At 37.1% G+C, this 21,432-nt stretch overlaps 1 protein-coding gene across 1 annotated transcript in view; it reads right to left on the bottom strand.

Moving 5' to 3' along the window:
• The window catches only part of LOC144451069 (triple functional domain protein-like), a 365,406-nt gene that overhangs the window by 295,971 nt on the left and 48,003 nt on the right, over window positions 1–21,432 (bottom strand). Inside the window, exons 10-15 of the mRNA XM_078141839.1 lie at window positions 13,764–13,886; window positions 9,325–9,507; window positions 8,567–8,755; window positions 6,571–6,677; window positions 5,796–5,865; window positions 4,677–4,766 (exon numbers count right to left, since the gene is read on the bottom strand). Coding sequence (XP_077997965.1) covers window positions 4,677–4,766; window positions 5,796–5,865; window positions 6,571–6,677; window positions 8,567–8,755; window positions 9,325–9,507; window positions 13,764–13,886 — 762 coding nt within the window. The remainder of the gene's footprint in view (window positions 1–4,676; window positions 4,767–5,795; window positions 5,866–6,570; window positions 6,678–8,566; window positions 8,756–9,324; window positions 9,508–13,763; window positions 13,887–21,432) is intronic.

The raw sequence follows: 21,432 nt of genomic DNA, 5'->3' as shown, positions 1-21,432 counted from the left end.
CATTTCCACCAAATTTCAGACCAATCTGCCCAGTAGTTTTGGAGTTTAAGTTTTTACACCAAAAATCACACTTTCTAACCCAAAACACACATCTCTGATGCAATCATTTTCATTTGAACAATTTCCCATCTAAATGCCCCAAGTAATGTCCCAAATGTCTACACAGACATACACACAGACATTTCTCCGTGCCTACAATTTGTATAGCTCTACTGAACCTCAGTTCAGTTGTGATAAAAATGACATAGTGGGATGTTTTGCTATATCGACTATTAAATTGTCTGACTACATTAAATGATGGATTGATCAGAATCATGTCAACTTTATACCCAGGTTACTAACATCAAAACTCATCCAACCCTCATTTTTGTTGAAGCACACACAAATCTGTCTCATTAATCTGTGAATGTCATTTGCTTACGTGATTCATAACCAATTATTTATTATGATATAAGAACCGTTTCAACAGAAAGAGAAGCCATTTTCTCCTCAATGGGGATTTTATTACACGCAATATTGACAGCAATATTTTCTGTGTGGCTACTGAGGGTATCGTGCTCAAATAATTTGGATAATTCTCACGAAAAATAATTCTAGAACTAACTCTTGTAAAAATGGTTGATTTCAACACAACAAATATAAACATCCAATTTACATTAACAGCAGATTTATGGATAATAGTTAGACTTTCACTGAGTTTTCACCAAATGAATGACACAGATTTTCACTGCATTAAAACCAACATAAAACAACACAGTTAGACTTGTAAAACCGACAGTTCCAGGTTCATTATTTTCTTCACTATGTATCTATCATCATACTCTCTAAATCATTTCTCTTTCTCTTTGTACACACAACACACACCAAAACATTTCTTTCTCAGACAGACAAAACATTTTCATCAAAATATGAAATTTTCATATTATTTTACCAAACCTTCAAGTACCATCTTTATCATAGATTTATACAGAAATTTGATATGTTAATATAAGTAATAATGATAATTAAAATAAAGGAATACCTGATTACAGACTGACAGAGTCCTTCTCTCTCTACCTTCTCCAATATGCGTATAAATAACCACAAATCTAGCCCTGATGAAGACGGTTGAATTGGCACATTGCATATTTAATGAGTAATAGGGGTGGGCAGGATTAAAACTCAGGTGACATTCAATCCATCATGTACACATTTTAATTCAATTGCTTATTTGTGTTTCTTCATGCTTTCATATATATAATCACATTATAATGATCTCATTAATATGCAAAATTAATCTACACTGTTTAATCCTCATGATCTAATCATTTTAATCCATAAATAATCACAGAAAAAGACGTAAATCAATACAGGTCACTTTACATAATTTAATGGTGAGATTTCTGTGGAAAAAAGACCTTCTAAGAAATCAATCTTGGTGAAATTTTACAAAGTTCTAATTATCAAATCTAAAAGATAGTCTTTCCTGTATGTCATGCCAATGTTTGTACTCAATTGAACATAAAAAACACAGCACTGAAGCACACCTAATCCAAGTATTTATTGGTATGTGTATGATTAAATTTTGCCAATAACATAATATATACAACCTGATTACAATGCCAAACAGCTAGTCCACTATGTAATTGCATATTGAGGTCATTACAATGCAAAATGTGTGGTCTGATATAATTAACTTGTACTCTGTAATCAATAAAACTAACCATTTATCCTACTTACTGTGGGTCTGCATTTTGAAAAGGATTTAACATTGTACTACATGTAAGCCCAGTTGTATGCAAACAGAATACACAGGATTTACTTTTTGCATAAATTATGTCATGACAACACAATATTACATCATTAGTTTCTGTAGTGTCATTTAAGTCAAAATTTTCACATGTACCATTACTTTCCAAAGCATTTCATATTATAATATTATTCTCCTATATTTTTCTCATTCAGTTGGTAAATACTTGTGACAACCCCACGCATACCCCCCCCCCCTTACCCCCCAAGATCTATGCACTGCCTAACTCATACAGACAAGGCTGCCTTAAACCCATTACTGACAAGGTACCCTAACTCATAAAAACAAGTCTCCCTAATTCATACTAACAAGGCTCCTTAACTCGTACAGACAAGGCCTGCCTAATTCACACAGACAAGGCACCCTAAGTTATACTGTCAACGCCCTAACTCGTATTGACAAGGCTCTTCATCCCATTCTGACAAGGCTCCCTAACTCATAGACAAGGCTCGTATCTCATACTGACAAGAAACCCTAACTCATACTGACAAGACACCCTAACTCACACTTATTCTTAACTCACACTAACAAGGCTTCCTAACTCACACTAACAAGGCTTCCTAACTCATACTGGCATGACACCCTCACTCATACTAACAAGGCTTCCTAACTCATACTAACAAGGCTTCCTAACTCATACTGACATGACACCCTAACTCATACTAACAAGGCTTCCTAACTCACACTAACAAGGCTTCCTAACTCACACTGACAAGGCTTCCTAACTCATACTAACAAGGCTTCCTAACTCATACTGACAAGGCTTCCTAACTCATACTGACAAGGCTTCCTAACTCACACTGACAAGGCTTCCTAACTCACACTAACAAGGCTTCCTAACTCACACTGACAAGGCTTCCTAACTCACACTGACAAGGCTTCCTAACTCACACTGACATGACACCCTAACTCATACTGACATGACACCCTAACTCATACTGACAAGGCTTCCTAACTCACACGGACAAGGCTTCCTAACTCACACGGACATGACACCCTAACTCACACTGACAAGGCTTCCTAACTCACACTGACAAGGCTTCCTAACTCATACTGACAAGGCTTCCTAACTCACACTGACAAGGCTTCCTAACTCATACTGACATGACACCCTAACTCATACTGACAAGGCTTCCTAACTCACACTAACAAGGCTTCCTAACTCACACTAACAAGGCTTCCTAACTCATACTGACATGACACCCTAACTCACACTGACATGACACCCTAACTCACACTGACAAGGCTTCCTAACTCACACTGACAAGGCTTCCTAACTCACACTAACAAGGCTTCCTAACTCACACTGACAAGGCTTCCTAACTCATACTGACATGACACCCTAACTCATACTGACAAGGCTTCCTAACTCATACTGACATGACACCCTAACTCACACTGACAAGGCTTCCTAACTCACACTAACAAGGCTTCCTAACTCACACTGACAAGGCTTCCTAACTCATACTAACAAGGCTTCCTAACTCATACTGACATGACACCCTAACTCATACTGACAAGGTACCCTAACTCATACTGACAAGGCACCCTAATTCATACAGACAAGGCACCCTAACTTGTACTGAAAAGGTACCCTAACTACCCTAACTCATACTGAAAAGGCTGCCTAACTTATACTGAAAAGTCTCCCCAACTCATACAGACAAAGCACCTTAACTTATACTGACAAGGCACCCTAACTCGTACTGACAAGGCTCCCTAACCCGTACTTACAAGGCTCTCTAACTCATACAAACAGGGCTCCCTAACTCATACAGAGTTGCTATGGGCATGGTCTTCTTGCTAGGCACATTCGCATACATTTTTTGTATGTTTTATTCATTTGTCTATTAATCCCTGTTGTTATCTTTGCAATACACGTTACTTTTTGGTTGTTGCTATGGGCGTGGTCTTGTTACTAGGCATATTTACATACATTTTTTGAATGTTTATTCAATTGTCTATTAATCCCTGTTATCTTGTTGTTATGTTATTATCAAACGACCGTTTGGCTGTTGCTATGGACGTGGTCTTGTTGCTAGGGATATTTGCATACATTTTTTGAAATGTTTACTCACTTGGATACCAGATGATGTTGTTATTTGAGCAAAATATACTGCCATTTGGTTGTTGCTAAGGGCATGGTCATGGTTACTAGGGCCAATTGTGTCAAAATATTTGGAAGAAAATCTGCAGAACAACACTTCTAGAAACATCTCACCAAGTTTCAGTCTCATTGACCAAGCACTTTTTGAGATATAATTTTTGACCAAAATTCACATTTTTAAACCTAATTTGCACATTACAGATGAGATCATTATATGCTTAATAGTTCTTCATCTATACACCCATAGATGTATGCCTCTTACATTTCACCCAAATCTACAGACTCGTTTTGGAATTATAGGTTTTTGACCAAAAAGACACATTTTTAGCCCTAATTTGCATATTACTAAGGGAATCATCATGTTTTGAACAAATCTTAATTTACTCACATACAAGAATGTCCCCATCAAATTTTATGCCAATCTGCCCAGTACATTTGGAGTTTAAGTTTTTTGACCAAAAATCACATTTTTTTACCCAAAACCCACATCTCTGATGCAATCATTTTCATTTGAACAATTCCCCAACTAGACACCAGAAGTAACATGACCACCAAATATCAAAGCAATCGGTCCAGCAGTTTTTGACTTTAAGTTGTTTACACACACACACACACACACACACACACACACACACACACACACACACACACACACACACACACACACACACACACATCCATACAGACAGACACTTAAGTCTTTGCCATGCCTATAGCACTACTGAACCTTCAGTTCAGTTGTGCTTTAAAAACAACAACATAAACATAATGATGACTTACTTCAAAAAAACTTCCTCCGTGGTCAACCAGCAAGGAATTGGAGTCAGGTTTATTTTTACAATATGTCACATACATATGAAACTTGTCAGCCTAAATAAATTAGAAGAAGAACAATTTTAAAACGACACACACTGAGTTTATAATTTTTTTTCTCAAAAAAAATACTTACCCACAATTCAACTGCTCTAGTGTAATGTTACTGTCAATGCATACCTTCTATACTATTACAATTGTCTCCTGGCAATGTTACAAGAGTTGATTGCATAGTAGGGATGGCATAAATAATTTTTGTACATACAAGTATGATAAATTATATCATCAGATCATTTATATGTTAATCTTAATACAGAGTTTAAGTTCAATCAATTGCAATCTATGGTTAACAAGCCATTGAGAATGACATAGACCCCGCTATGATTGGGTTTTAACTACTCTGATCACGCAACAACACTTGTGAACCTAAATCAAGTAGACTTAGATATGTTGTGTCTGCTTGTTGGACATGGAACATGCCTACAACAATAAAGGATGGGTCAGGTATAGGGGATTGTATCACGACGAAAATGGATATGCACATGTATGTCATAGAACACTGTCCTAATAGCAACTTTGAATGAGATCTGTTCAAGCATGTCTCAGTTATGGCTTTGGACATGGAAAATTCGCAAACAAAATAGCTGCTAGGTGGCCATATTGGATCGTATCATAAAACAAATTGACGTGCATATGTATGCCATAGTATGTTGCCCCTGTACCAAGTTTGAAAAATATCGGTCCAGGCATCTCCATCTCCGGACGGACGGACGGACGCACGAACAGATGCACGGACAGACGGAACCCAATCCATAAGTCCCCGTCCCGGACTTCGTCCGGCGGGGACTAAATATGCTTCAATATGTAGAATACTGCGAGTACAGTTTAAATATACAATTATAAAAAATATGGCCAAAACAGTATAAATTGCAGTGTGTGCAACTTTAAAGTCCAATGGCCAAATACAGAACTCATTACATAACATTCATACTTGTTTACCACATACAGAGAAACACACAAAAATCACCATATTTTGTTTTATTTGACTATAACGTACACACACCACAGTATGGTATAACTACTTACCCAAGTTACAAAGCAATGACCAACATCTTCCGGAAATGCTTCATACTTCTCCAATTCCCTCAAAAAAATGCTGAAATATGAATATATTCATCAAATCTTAATTTTCAACAAATTATTTCATACATTTGTATATTTATTGACAACTTGTCTTTTGCAAAGAAAACACTCAGATTTATATGATCACATGAAAACTCAAACAGAAACAAGTCATTGAAAATGACACTGTCCCCGCTATGATTGGGTTTTACGGAACTGGCAGTTTATGTTGTCATTTTCAGTGTTTCCTCTGGGTCAAAAAATTTACTAGCAACTTGGCTAATTTGCCTCAAAATTTATTAGCCAAACCAGACTTTCAATTAGCCAAACTTTTGTGATAAAAATGAACTTATAAAAAGTAAAGACAATGTGCCCCATGACCATTTCCTGACGTGGAGAGCACGTCTTGGGTAGTTTAGAAACTATGCGATGTTATCATTATTTATCCACGTGATTGGTTACTTATTAATAGATGTGGTGCGAAAGGGTTTCCATCGATAGAACGGCCATTACGGCGAACATCTTCCCTCACGAGTGAAGCGATGATCGAATGGACCACATTGTTTGACAGTCTATGCTGAAAACTTCACTTAGATAAATTCCGTCCGGCGGGGACTAATGACAGGAAACAAAACTTGCCCACCCCTATTTTTATAAATGCATCAAGTCATTGATTGCAAAAAGAATATGATTCTACCATTATATCATAAAGGTGGGGTAAGAACAGATTATTACTTACTTATTGTGAAAATCATAAATTTCTTGTATATTCCCAAACACAACATCTTCCTTGCCGGCCAGACCAGCTGGCACTTCTAGAGATGTCTTGGTTTCTGTTAAGTAGCTCTGAAATCAATCAACCAATTAATCATGCTGGTTATTCCTGTAATACACTCATATTTACAGCCACGTATGTATCTATCTCCCTCCCTTCCCCCCCCCCCCCTCCCTAGAACATGTGGCAGAACTTAATTTGCTGGTCAACAACAGAGGGAGTGTAAAAGAGTCCAATGGACTCTAGAGGGCTCCCTTCAACTCTGAAGTACTCATGATGAATAAAAAACCCACATGCCAAGTGAACTAGACTTCATGCAAAAATAAAGCCAACTATAACATAGCGGTTGGAACTTAGGGTGAGTGTACTTTATTACTGGCATGAAACATAATATTGAATAATTTGATGTCATGTCATTTTCTGACGTAGGGCAAGCGATGTATAAAAATAACATACAATGACACAGCAGTATAAAAACAAGTCACTGAGAATGACATAGTCCCCGCTATGATTGGGCTTTAAGGAATTATCACTACTCTGATCACGCAACAACACTTGTGAACTTAAATCAAACAGACTTAGATATGTTGTGTCTGCTTGTTGGACATGCCTACAACAATAAAGGATTGGTCGGGTATGGGGGATCATATCACGATGAAAATGGATATGCACATGTATGTCATAGAACACTGTCCTAATACCAACTTTGAATGTGATCTGTTCAAGCATGTCTGAGTTATGGCTTTGGACATGGAAAAATCGCAAACAAAATGGCTGCCAGCCGGCCATATTGGATCGTATCACAATGAAAATGGATATGCATATGTATGTCATAGAACACTGTCCTCATACCAACTTTGAATGAGATCTGTTCAAGCATGTCTGAGTTATGGCTTTGGACATGAAAATTCACAAACAAAATGGCTGCTAGGCGGCCATATTGGATCGTATCATGACAACAATGAATATGCACATATATGCCATAGAACACTGTCCTAATACCAACTTTGAATGAGATCTGTTCAAGCATGTCTGAGTTATGGCTTTAGACAGGGAAAATTTGCAAACAAAATGGCTGCTAGGCGGCCATATTGGATCGTATCATGAAACAAATTAACGTGCATATGTATGCCATTGTATGTTGCCCCTGTACCAAGTTTGAAAAAAATCGGTCCAGGCATCTCCAAGAAACGGCTGTGGACGGACGGACAGACGGACGGACAGATGGACGGACGCATGGACAGACGGAACCCAATCCATAAGTCCCCGTCCCGGACTTCGTCCGGCGGGGACTAACAAGCAATGTAATGTACTTTGATGCAAATTAGAAAAGACAGGTCTATATTGCTATCAGACTTGTCACTCTCATCCTGCATGCCAATGTTTCAGGACAGATATTATCATGTTTCTGTATATTCATATTCTTAGAGAAAGTTGAGAAAAAACAGTTTCAAATCAGTTTCAAACTTTTTTGAAAGAATAATTTGATATCTTTTAAAAATACAATGACCCATTCAACTCCTAATTCAAGTAGAATAAACCTCTCTGTGATGCAAAATGATAGGGATGTTCCAAAATACATGAAAAGTAGGGGTGGAAGGATGACCACATAAAATGCTAACTTGCAACATAAGGTACTTGCAACAAGTGAGATTTGTGAGATGCATGTTTTGTGTGTTATGGTGATTTGCACACATTGAGTGCTGTGATCATTCCAAGAAGCAACAAACAAATGCTGGTAATAATTTGGTGGAGTTTATGTATGCCATGCTGTTAGTGAAATTAATGGCAGTATTACATAAATAGTTTGTGATAGTTGGTGAGTTGATGTAGTAATGAAGTCAAATCTAAATTGAATACAGTAGACTATATATGCTAAGTACCTGTATCTTGAAGTCCAGCTATGTTGTCAAATGTCTTCAGGATAAAAAAAAACTAGAATTGTTCTCATTACCTTTACCTTGATGCAACACTGTAAGTCTCTGACATATGCCCTCTCTGTATGTAACAGTTCAGCCATGATGAATTCACGTTTCCTGGCTGATTTCCTTTTTTCTTCATTTAATTCTTTGGCAGCATCACGTAGTTTGATTTCAATGCTAGGATCAGGTGCTTTGTTATCCAATGACAAGTCTTTACTGTCGTCGTCCTGGTAACACATAAATCAAAACTTGTCAGTTTTACTGTATTAACATACATGTACATAATGTATTTGACTTCCTCAACAGTATTCTATATTTCACTTCATGGTTTAGTCATAAAATACTTTAATATATTATTTATAGATATACATGTAAGTCAGCCATGCACACAAAAATACAGAGATATAGTCATATTTTACATAATATACAGACACATTTGATAAAAAAAAACATACACAGGTACACATACACATTGCACGACACAGACATATGTGTATGTGTGCGCACGCATGTGTGTGTGCGTATGTGCACGCATGCAAACAAACACAGCACCATGTAGAAATGCATAAACAAACAAACAAAGAAACAAACAACAAACAAACAGACAGACAAACAAACAAATACAGTTTTCAATTCATGTGCAAGTTGAAACTATCGCAAATTTAAAGTGATAAGTGTCCTTGAGAAAAATGGCAACCCACCAAATTTCATTTTAATTTAATGATGTTTTTTTGCAGTCTACTATTATACAAAAACATTCATTCATTCATTTGTTACACTTTTACTGTGTAAATACCTCATTTGTTAGTCCTAGAGCACTTTCCAAGTTGGCTCGGTATTTGTCCATGCGAAGTGAGAAGTCCTTGTATCGTTGATCGACAGTATCTACCCATGACTTGATACTATTAGCATGTGAGTGTCCTTTCTCTACTAGGCTATCGGCCAACTGTATCAATAACTTAACTTTTTCTCTTGTTTCCTGTAACAAACAAACAAACAAACATCCAGCAATCAACCTAAGGACAATCTAAAAGTGGGTTTTTTTCCTTAAATCCCCCTATCACATTACCAGGAAATAAACATTAATTTTTCTTTGTAGAATCTGTTATAACATTTTCTACTTCCTTCCCTGTGCATTTTCTACAAGGTCTTTTCCTAGTGCACAAGATCTGTCCAAAATAATTATCTATAAATACAGAAACAAGAAGATTACAAGCGACCTATCAGTCAGAATAGCTCTGCTGTTTTTTTTGTTTTGTTTTTAACATATGTAGCATAGTCGTAAACCACAGCCTCTTTTACAGCACCTTCCAAGATGCATTGAAGTGTTGTTTACAATACTTTTCTTGATTTTACAGGAACTGAACCTGGGCTGTATGTTATATAAGTACAATCTTTTAGCACAGTGTTCTCCGGGCACAGGACTCCAGAACTATATTCATGGCACCCCATACTACTAGTACTCAGTGCAGTGCTCGTTTATCAGTGCTAAATGTCAATTTTCAAAGAATCTTTCCCCGTTCTTGCTCTATAATATCTTTAACTCCTTCAAATGTTAGTTATCCTTAGTAGTGGTTTTTAATGAGACCAGTAACTTTTACACGAGGTCTTTTGAATCATCCATTCACATTCACTCAGTGCATGCATCTGTCGACCCTTGCTGTTCATGCTATGTCTGCCTCTTGGACTCACTTGATACGGTCAAAAAATACTGTTGCTTCAAGGGAATGGCCCTATAAACAGGTATATTTAGTCACATTGACATTCGTTCACAGTGACAAATCAGGTATAAGTCAGAGTATAAGTAATATCATAACTAGGCAAAGCCCATAAGTTCGCGCAGGGTAGATTCATTTGTGACCGGCTGCCTGGGCCAGGGTTGATACACTTGATTTGGGTCATTTTCCAGGGGTATTGACCATCAAAATTTATTTTATTGAATGACATCTAATTCTCTGACATGGACGAGAAGTAAAGAAAGTCAACACTCTATGCAGTTGTTGGTTTCAAAAACCATCATAGCCATTAGAATTTAGATTAATATTCTTCATTTTCAATCAGTCAACTTATCATAGACCCTCCACCAATGTTTTGTTAACATGTTGCCAAACATCACAATTTCTCAATTCAACTCGATGATTTAGGAATGTTACTGTACCAACAAACATAGGAAAGTAGTTGTTCTTTTTAGAACATGTAAATAGTGTAACAATTTCTCCTGGAGGTACAGCGATGCCTCGATACTCGTTACAATGTTACGATAATCGTGCCAACAGGCCTACTGTTATAATATTGCAATGCATGGTGATGTTATGTCGCCTATGCTATACGATGATACGGTAGCGCATGGAGAATCCACGTAGTATATGGAAGGCGCATGCGTAGTCACTGCGTGCCGCAATGCATCCCTGGGAGAACCACAGTATATACGACGCGCATGCATACTAGTCATTGATATATATGACGCGCATACGTACTCGTCATTGAGCCGCTACGCGGCAGCTTCGCTGCTGCTGCACGAGCTATAATTAGTTGCCGATCAGTGTAAGATACATATATACCATGATATGGTTCATCATTATGGCATTACTCATGAATATTTACTACTCATCTGAAATAACCATCCGTCCATCGTAACAAAGCAGAGTTGATTATTTTGCAGTGTCATGGAAGAAATGACAGCTCTGGTTTGCAAGAATGCAGATGTAGAAGTGGTTCTGCTGTTCTGTAGAAGTGGTTCTGCTGTTCAGCTCTTCCACTATGCAGTTTTAGTTTATAGCAAAGTAATAAAGTGGTTAGTGGTTTCATATAATGACACACACACTATATAACACATTCCACACAGAAAGTTGGTGAAACATTGTGTTTTTATATTATCGTCACTATTTTACAAAAATTCAATTTTTATTTTTTTAGACTGTCTATCAACTGTACATTACAATGTTAACCTACAGGCTACATGGAATCACAGACTGTCTATCAACTGTACATTACAATAGTATGTTGCCCCTGTACCAAGTGTGAAAAAAATTGGTCCAGGCATCTCCAAGAAACGGCTGCGGACGGACGGATGGACGGACGGACAGACGGACACACGGACAGACGGAACCCAATCCATGAGTCCCCGTCCCAGACTTCGTCCGGCTGGGACTAAAAATCATAATGGGAGAAAATATCAAAATGAGCTAACAATGCAAGAATGTGTATTATATTTAAATTTCATCAAGTAGGTACATTTTAAAAGCTTTGCTGAACAGATGGTTTGATGTGAGACATTTCATTTCTGTTGGCAAACTGTTCCACAATTTTGTACCTGAAAACCTGATGGAAAATTGACCGGCAGCTGTGCGTATTTTCGGAATTGCCAAATTTCGCCAAAGTTTAACTCTTTCACCACCATTGGCCTCATGGGATTGTTTGTGCTCCACCAGCCCCCTCACTAACATAAAGTGAGGGTGAGTGGTATGCAATCAAATTGATATAAAAAATACTTAGAATTGCCCAATCTTTGAAAATTAGGTATCATTTTACTGGAAAATAAATTGTCTATATCATACTTACAAATAAACACATTCAAATATCACATTCACAACTGAAATTTGGGTTAAAATAAGAAAATATTGGTAAAAAAAACCTGTGTTGTTTATTTATTGACATATCACAAATAAACAAAACATTTATATTACAAACAAAATTCAAAATACCAACATTTATGTTTCTACAAAATTCTGTATACTGGTTAAATGGTCAAAATCGGCGAAAATTTGGCAGAAAATGTTATTTTCAGTCGTATTAAATTTGAATGGAAAAAATATCGGCTCTCTAATCTGATTACGACGCAATTAGTCGGTCCCGCACCGACAATGAAAGGGACAAAAATACCTGAAGTCGTTGCACCAATACCTTCAGAAAAATTAGTTTGTGTAATTATATATCATTATTTGACAGAACAACAAAAAATTATCACCAAATCTATCCTCAAAATCAGTAAAAAATGCCCACAAGTTGGTAGTATACGAGTCCGAATCGGGACGCCAAAGTGGTGCTTTTTGCCAACATGCTGTACCCACAAATCCAAATATGCAGTCGGGACTTTGAAGTTACGTTGCGATAATCTGATCCTTCCATTTCCTGCATTGAGTTCACTCAGTCATGTCCTTGTATAAAACATCGTATTCATAGTCAAAATTGAGGGGAAATTTCTAAAAACAGCACCGTTATTTACATTGTAAGTTACGTTAGGAGAGACAGATTTTGCTTTGGCGATGTTGAAATTTGAATTTTACGTTGAAAAACGTACATAAAAAATCCGATTCGTAAAATGGCCCGTATCGTGCATAAATTTCCCTCCACTGACCTTCACACGCTGAGCTAGTACAAATACAAGTCATTATTGAGATGTAACAAAAGAAATAAAACCAAAATAATCCATTTTATAGCCAAAAATTACAACCAAGAGTCGGTACCTGTCACAAGATTGCGTAAATTTGCCGACATTCAAAAATTCAACCGTAAACTGCCGCCGGCAGCTCACACGGCCTTAGCGGGAATTTGATGCTTACACACAAGTACAACGTGTTCCCATACCTAAATACTTGTATTCAACGATGTATTTCGAGTCAAATTCTGTCGAAATATCCAAAGACAGTGACATAATTTATATCGTAGACCATGTTATGAGAACCGTTAATTATATCCGCCATGTTTAAATTCGATCTTGTGGGCGAAAAACGCACGTAAAACAAGTCATTGAGAATGACATAGTCCCCGCTATAATTGGGTTTTAAGGAATTATCACTACTGTGATCACGCAACAACATTTGTGAACCTAAAACAAACAGACTTAGATATGTTGTGTGTGCTTGTTGGACATGGACTATGCCTCCAACAATAAAGGATTGGTTGGGTATGGGGGATCATATCAAGATGAAAATGGAGTCTGAGTTATGGCTTTGGACATGGAAAATTCACAAACAAAATGGCTGCCAGGCAGCCATATTGGATCGTATCACGATGAAAATGGATATGCACATGTATGTCATAGAACACTGTCCTAATACCAACTTTAAATGAGATCTGTTCAAGCATGTCTGAGTTATGGCTTTGGACATGAAAATTCGCAAACAAAATGGCTGCCAGGCAGCCATATTGGATCGTATCACGATCGTATTACTAAACACTATTTTCATCAGTTCACTCTGAGAGAAAACACAATCAACATATTAAATTGATTACCTTTGCTGTTCCTTTGAATTCATTATGTTCCTTGAGTAGTGATTCTGTTTCTTCTGTATTCTCTCCTACATTGGTATGAGTAGACAGGTAGAACTCACCAGTATCATAGATCCAGTCTAAAGCCTGGATATAGAGGTATAAATATTATAAAAACATGTTATCCAGAGGATATGCCAATTCAAATTGTTCGTAAATTAGCAGAGTTTTACATTAAATGTTTACGTGTTTGGTTCAAACTAAGAGAGAAACAGAAAACCAAGCATAAAAACAATTGCTTTGGAATGCTTTCTATGGTATATTTGTTTCAACGATTCCTAAAGAAGAACTGGTATAGTTTTGGATAGTCTATAGTCTGGACAGTCTATGGTTTGGTATAGTTTTGGATAGTTTATAGTCTGGACAGTCTATGGTTTGCTATAGTTTTGGATAGTTTATAGTCTGGACAGTCTATGGTTTGGTATAGTCTGGATAGTTTATAGTCTGGACAGTCTATGGTTTGGTATAGTCTGGATAGTTTATAGTCTGGACAGTCTATGGTTTGGTATAGTTTTGGATAGTTTATAGTCTGGACAGTCTATGGTTTGTTATAGTTTTGGGTAGTTTATAGTCTGGACAGTCTATGGTTTGGTATAGTTTTGGGTAGTTTATAGTCTGGACAGTCTATGGTTTGGTATAGTTTTGGGTAGTTTATAGTCTGGACAGTATATGGTTTGGTATAGTTTTGGGTAGTTTATAGTCTGGACAGTCTATGGTTTGGTATAGTTTTGGGTAGTTTATAGTCTGGACAGTCTATGGTTTGGTATAGTTTTGGGTAGTTTATAGTCTGGACAGTCTATGGTTTGGTATAGTCTGGATAGTTTATAGTCTGGACAGTCTATGGTTTGGTATAGTTTTGGATAGTTTATAGTCTGGACAGTCTATGGTTTGGTATAGTTTTGGATAGTTTATAGTCTGGACAGTCTATGGTTTGGTATAGTCTGGATAGTTTATGCCTGGACAGTCTATGGTTTGGTATAGTCTGGATAGTTTATAGTCTGGACAGTCTATGGTTTGGTATAGTTTTGGGTAGTTTATAGTCTGGACAGTCTATGGTTTGGTATAGTCTGGATAGTTTATAGTCTGGACAGTCTATGGTTTGGTATAGTTTTGGATAGTTTATAGTCTGGACAGTCTATGGTTTGGTATAGTTTTGGATAGTCTATAGTCTGGACAGTCTATGGTTTGGTATAGTTTTGGATAGTTTATAGTCTGGACAGTCTATGGTTTGATATAGTTTTGGATAGTTTATAGTCTGGACAGTCTATGGTTTGGTATAGTCTGGATAGTTTATAGTCTGGACAGTCTATGGTTTGGTATAGTTTTGGATAGTCTATAGTCTGGACAGTCTATGGTTTGGTATAGTCTGGATAGTTTATAGTCTGGACAGTCTATGGTTTGGTATAGTCTGGATAGTTTATAGTCTGGACAGTCTATGGTTTGGTATAGTCTGGATAGTTTATAGTCTGGACAGTCTATGGTTTGGTATAGTTTTGGATAGTTTATAGTCTGGACAGTCTATGGTTTGGTATAGTTTTGGATAGTTTATAGTCTGGACAGTCTATGGTTTGGTATAGTTTTGGATAGTTTATAGTCTGGACAGTCTATGGTTTGGTATAGTTTTGGGTAGTTTATAGTCTGGACAGTCTATGGTTTGGTATAGTTTTGGATAGTTCATAGTCTGGACAGTCTATGGTTTGGTATAGTTTTGGATAGTTTATAGTCTGGACAGTCTATGATTTGGTATAGTTTTGGATAGTTTATAGCCTGGACAGTCTATGGTTTGGTATAGTTTTGGATAGTTTATAGTCTGGACAGTCTATGGTTTGGTATAGTCTGGATAGTTCATAGTCTGGACAGTCTATGGTTTGGTATAGTTTTGGATAGTTTATAGTCTGGACAGTCTATGGTTTGGTATAGTTTTGGATAGTTTATAGTCTGGACAGTCTATGGTTTGGTATAGTTTTGGATAGTTTATAGCCTGGACAGTCTATGGTTTGGTATAGTTTTGGATAGTTTATAGTCTGGACAGTCTATGGTTTGGTATAGTCTGGATAGTTTATAGTCTGGACAGTCTATGGTTTGGTATAGTCTGGATAGTTCATAGTCTGGGCAGTCTATGGTTTGGTATAGTTTTGGATAGTTTATAGTCTGGACAGTCTATGATTTGGTATAGTTTTGGATAGTTCATAGTCTGGACAGTGTATGGTTTGGTATAGTTTTGGATAGTTTATAGTCTGGACAGTCTATGGTTTGGTATAGTTTTGGATAGTTCATAGTCTGGACAGTCTATGGTTTGGTATAGTTTTGGATAGTTTATAGTCTGGACAGTCTATGATTTGGTATAGTTTTGGATAGTTTATAGCCTGGACAGTCTATGGTTTGGTATAGTTTTGGATAGTTTATAGTCTGGACAGTCTATGGTTTGGTATAGTCTGGATAGTTTATAGTCTGGACAGTCTATGGTTTGGTATAGTCTGGATAGTTCATAGTCTGGACAGTCTATGGTTTGGTATAGTTTTGGATAGTTTATAGCCTGGACAGTCTATGGTTTGGTATAGTTTTGGATAGTTTATAGTCTGGACAGTCTATGGTTTGGTATAGTTTTGGATAGTTTATAGTCTGGACAGTCTATGGTTTGGTATAGTTTTGGATAGTTTATAGTCTGGACAGTCTATGGTTTGGTATAGTTTTGGATAGTTTATAGTCTGGACAGTCTATGGTTTGGTATAGTTTTGGATAGTTTATAGTCTGGACAGTCTATGGTTTGGTATAGTCTGGGTAGTCTATAGTCTGGACAGTCTATGGTTTGGTATAGTCTGGATAGTTTATAGCCTGGACAGTCTATGGTTTGGTATAGTCTGGGTAGTCTATAGTCTGGACAGTCTATGGTTTGGTATAGTCTGGATAGTTTATAGTCTGGACAGTCTATGGTTTGGTATAGTTTTGGATAGTTTATAGTCTGGACAGTCTATGGTTTGGTATAGTCTGGATAGTTAATAGTCTGGACAGTCTATGGTTTGGTATAGTTTTGGATAGTTTATAGTCTGGACAGTCTATGGTTTGGTATAGTTTTGGATAGTTTATACATGTAGTCTGGACAGTCTATGGTTTGGTATAGTTTTGGATAGTTTATAGTCTGGACAGTCTATGGTTTGGTATAGTCTGGATAGTTCATAGTCTGGACAGTCTATGGTTTGGTATAGTTTTGGATAGTTTATAGCCTGGACAGTCTATGGTTTGGTATAGTTTTGGATAGTTTATAGTCTGGACAGTCTATGGTTTGGTATAGTTTTGGATAGTTTATAGTCTGGACAGTCTATGGTTTGGTATAGTTTTGGATAGTTTATAGTCTGGACAGTCTATGGTTTGGTATAGTTTTGGATAGTTTATAGTCTGGACAGTCTATGGTTTGGTATAGTTTTGGATAGTTTATAGTCTGGACAGTCTATGGTTTGGTATAGTCTGGGTAGTCTATAGTCTGGACAGTCTATGGTTTGGTATAGTCTGGATAGTTTATAGCCTGGACAGTCTATGGTTTGGTATAGTCTGGGTAGTCTATAGTCTGGACAGTCTATGGTTTGGTATAGTCTGGATAGTTTATAGTCTGGACAGTCTATGGTTTGGTATAGTTTTGGGTAGTTTATAGTCTGGACAGTCTATGGTTTGGTATAGTCTGGATAGTTTATAGTCTGGACAGTCTATGGTTTGGTATAGTTTTGGATAGTTTATAGTCTGGACAGTCTATGGTTTGGTATAGTTTTGGGTAGTTTATAGTCTGGACAGTCTATGGTTTGGTATAGTCTGGATAGTTTATAGTCTGGACAGTCTATGGTTTGGTATAGTCTGGATAGTTTATAGTCTGGACAGTCTATGGTTTGGTATAGTCTGGACAGTCTATGGTTTGGTATAGTCTGGATAGTTTATAGTCTGGACAGTCTATGGTTTGGTATAGTTTTGGATAGTTTATAGTCTGGACAGTCTATGGTTTGGTATAGTTTTGGATAGTTTATAGTCTGGACAGTCTATGGTTTGGTATAGTTTTGGATAGTCTATAGTCTGGACAGTCTATGGTTTGGTATAGTTTTGGATAGTTTATAGTCTGGACAGTCTATGGTTTGGTATAGTCTGGATAGTTTATAGTCTGGACAGTCTATGGTTTGGTATAGTTTTGGATAGTTTATAGTCTGGACAGTCTATGGTTTGGTATAGTCTGGATAGTTAATAGTCTGGACAGTCTATGGTTTGGTATAGTTTTGGATAGTTTATAGTCTGGACAGTCTATGGTTTGGTATAGTTTTGGATAGTTTATACATGTAGTCTGGACAGTCTATGGTTTGGTATAGTTTTGGATAGTCTATAGTCTGGACAGTCTATGGTTTGGTATAGTTTTGGATAGTTTATAGTCTGGACAGTCTATGGTTTGGTATAGTTTTGGATAGTCTATAGTCTGGACAGTCTATGGTTTGGTATAGTCTGGATAGTTTATAGTCTGGACAGTCTATGGTTTGGTATAGTTTTGGATAGTCTATAGTCTGGACAGTCTATGGTTTGGTATAGTCTGGATAGTTTATAGTCTGGACAGTCTATGGTTTGGTATAGTTTTGGGTAGTTTATAGTCTGGACAGTCTATGGTTTGGTATAGTTTGGGATAGTCTATAGTCTGGACAGTCTATGATTTGGTATAGTTTTGGATAGTTTATAGTCTATGGTTTGGTATAGTTTTGGATAGTTTATAGTCTGGACAGTCTATGGTTTGGTATAGTTTTGGATAGTTTATAGTCTGGACAGTCTATGGTTTGGTATAGTCTGGATAGTTTATAGTCTGGACAGTCTATGGTTTGGTATAGTTTTGGATAGTTTATAGTCTGGATAGTCTATGGTTTGGTATAGTTTTGGATAGTTTATCGTCTGGACAGTCTATGGTTTGGTATAGTCTGGATAGTTTATAGTCTGGACAGTCTATGGTTTGGTATAGTTTTGGATAGTTCATAGTCTGGACAGTCTATGGTTTGGTATAGTCTGGATAGTTTATAGTCTGGACAGTCTATGGTTTGGTATAGTTTTGGATAGTTTATAGTCTGGACAGTCTATGGTTTGGTATAGTTTTGGATAGTTTATAGTCTGGACAGTCTATGGTTTGGTATAGTCTGGATAGTTAATAGTCTGGACAGTCTATGGTTTGGTATAGTCTGGGTAGTTTATAGTCTGGACAGTCTATGGTTTGGTATAGTCTGGGTAGTTTATAGTCTGGACAGTCTATGGTTTGGTATAGTCTGGATAGTTTATAGTCTGGACAGTCTATGGTTTGGTATAGTTTTGGATAGTTTATAGTCTGGACAGTCTATGGTTTGGTATAGTCTGGGTAGTTAATAGTCTGGACAGTCTATGGTTTGGTATAGTCTGGATAGTTTATAGTCTGGACAGTCTATGGTTTGGTATAGTTTTGGATAGTTAATAGTCTGGACAGTCTATGGTTTGGTATAGTCTGGGTAGTTAATAGTCTGGACAGTCTATGGTTTGGTATAGTCTGGGTAGTTTATAGTCTGGACAGTCTATGGTTTGGTATAGTCTGGATAGTTTATAGTCTGGACAGTCTATGGTTTGGTATAGTTTTGGATAGTTCATAGTCTGGACAGTCTATGGTTTGGTATAGTCTGGATAGTTTATAGTCTGGACAGTCTATGGTTTGGTATAGTTTTGGATAGTTTATAGTCTGGACAGTCTATGGTTTGGTATAGTTTTGGATAGTTTATAGTCTGGACAGTCTATGGTTTGGTATAGTCTGGATAGTTAATAGTCTGGACAGTCTATGGTTTGGTATAGTCTGGGTAGTTTATAGTCTGGACAGTCTATGGTTTGGTATAGTCTGGGTAGTTTATAGTCTGGACAGTCTATGGTTTGGTATAGTCTGGATAGTTTATAGTCTGGACAGTCTATGGTTTGGTATAGTTTTGGATAGTTTATAGTCTGGACAGTCTATGGTTTGGTATAGTCTGGGTAGTTAATAGTCTGGACAGTCTATGGTTTGGTATAGTCTGGATAGTTTATAGTCTGGACAGTCTATGGTTTGGTATAGTTTTGGATAGTTAATAGTCTGGACAGTCTATGGTTTGGTATAGTCTGGGTAGTTAATAGTCTGGACAGTCTATGGTTTGGTATAGTCTGGGTAGTTTATAGTCTGGACAGTCTATGGTTTGGTATAGTCTGGATAGTTTATAGTCTGGACAGTCTATGGTTTGGTATAGTTTTGGATAGTTTATAGTCTGGACAGTCTATGGTTTGGTATAGTTTTGGATAGTTTATAGTCTGGACAGTCTATGGTTTGGTATAGTTTTGGGTAGTTTATAGTCTGGACAGTCTATGGTTTGGTATAGTCTGGATAGTTTATAGTCTGGACAGTCTATGGTTTGGTATAGTCTGGATAGTTTATAGTCTGGACAGTCTATGGTTTGGTATAGTTTTGGATAGTTTATAGTCTGGACAGTCTATGGTTTGGTATAGTTTTGGATAGTTTATAGTCTGGACAGTCTATGGTTTGGTATAGTTTTGGATAGTTTATAGTCTGGACAGTCTATGGTTTGGTATAGTCTGGATAGTCTATAGTCTGGACAGTATATGGCAGTGTTTCTGCTGCCCACTTGCCAAATCGCAAAATGCGTATAAAATCTGCATTTGGCAAGAATATTTTTGATACAATTAGCAAAACTTGCAAAGCAGATTTAGAATAGGGCACCAGAGAATCTATGCGTAATGTTTGTGGTTTCTTTAGAGAGGTTTAGATGTACGTATTTACATGTCTTCTATACAAGTACTGTCAAAGTCACGTGATTCGAAGCAACTCAGGCGACGCTACATCAAAATGGCGGTCTACACGTAACTGTAAATACGTGTTGAGTTTTTGTCATTTTCTTCTATTAAATGTCCTATTTTTTATATAAAAGTTTGGAAGCATAATTTTAAACTAATTGTTTGGTTTTTGGTTTGGGTAGTTGCAGGAAACATGGCAAAAGTACGGACACATTTAGAAATTAAAGGCATGTGTCTGGCCTTCTGGACAGAAGATGTCAATGCGCGCGTTCACATTCCAATGTTTTTCACATTTGTGTTTAGAACGCATAACTAAACACAATTTTGTACACGTCATTACTTGTACACCTGCATGATAATGTTCCTGAAGGCATACGCGTTCTAACGTGTATCTAAACCTCTCTAATGGAACATCCGTAATTTAAACTACATTGTATTACATTTAGAAGGAAGTGTACACATTGTGCGTTCCTCAAAAGTTAATCAAATCATAAAATTGTTACATCAGCAATGCAAATAAACGTCCCATCCAACAAACTTGTAAGTTCCGCTGTGTAAAACTTTGCAGCATTTGATCATGCGATCCATGCTTGTAAAATTTGATCAAGTAGTTCGGCACATGCAAGGGGCAATGGAAGACGAGTCGTCTTTTACCGGGCCCTTCCACTATGTAGGCCGAAAAAACGAAACAACAATACCGCAATACACAAACTGAGATCCATGACATGAAGGACGAACGACAGCGTGAACTTTCAATTTGACAGAGATACAGTTGTAAAAGCATTTGATACAAATTTTGTGTCACTGAGAACTGTTGACTCGG

This window comes from Glandiceps talaboti, chromosome 20, assembly GCF_964340395.1.
Source record: "Glandiceps talaboti chromosome 20, keGlaTala1.1, whole genome shotgun sequence".
NCBI classification, from domain to species: Eukaryota; Metazoa; Hemichordata; class Enteropneusta; family Spengelidae; genus Glandiceps; species Glandiceps talaboti.
Note: the sequence above shows the minus strand (reverse complement) of the source record. Positions and strands in the feature narration are given on the sequence as shown.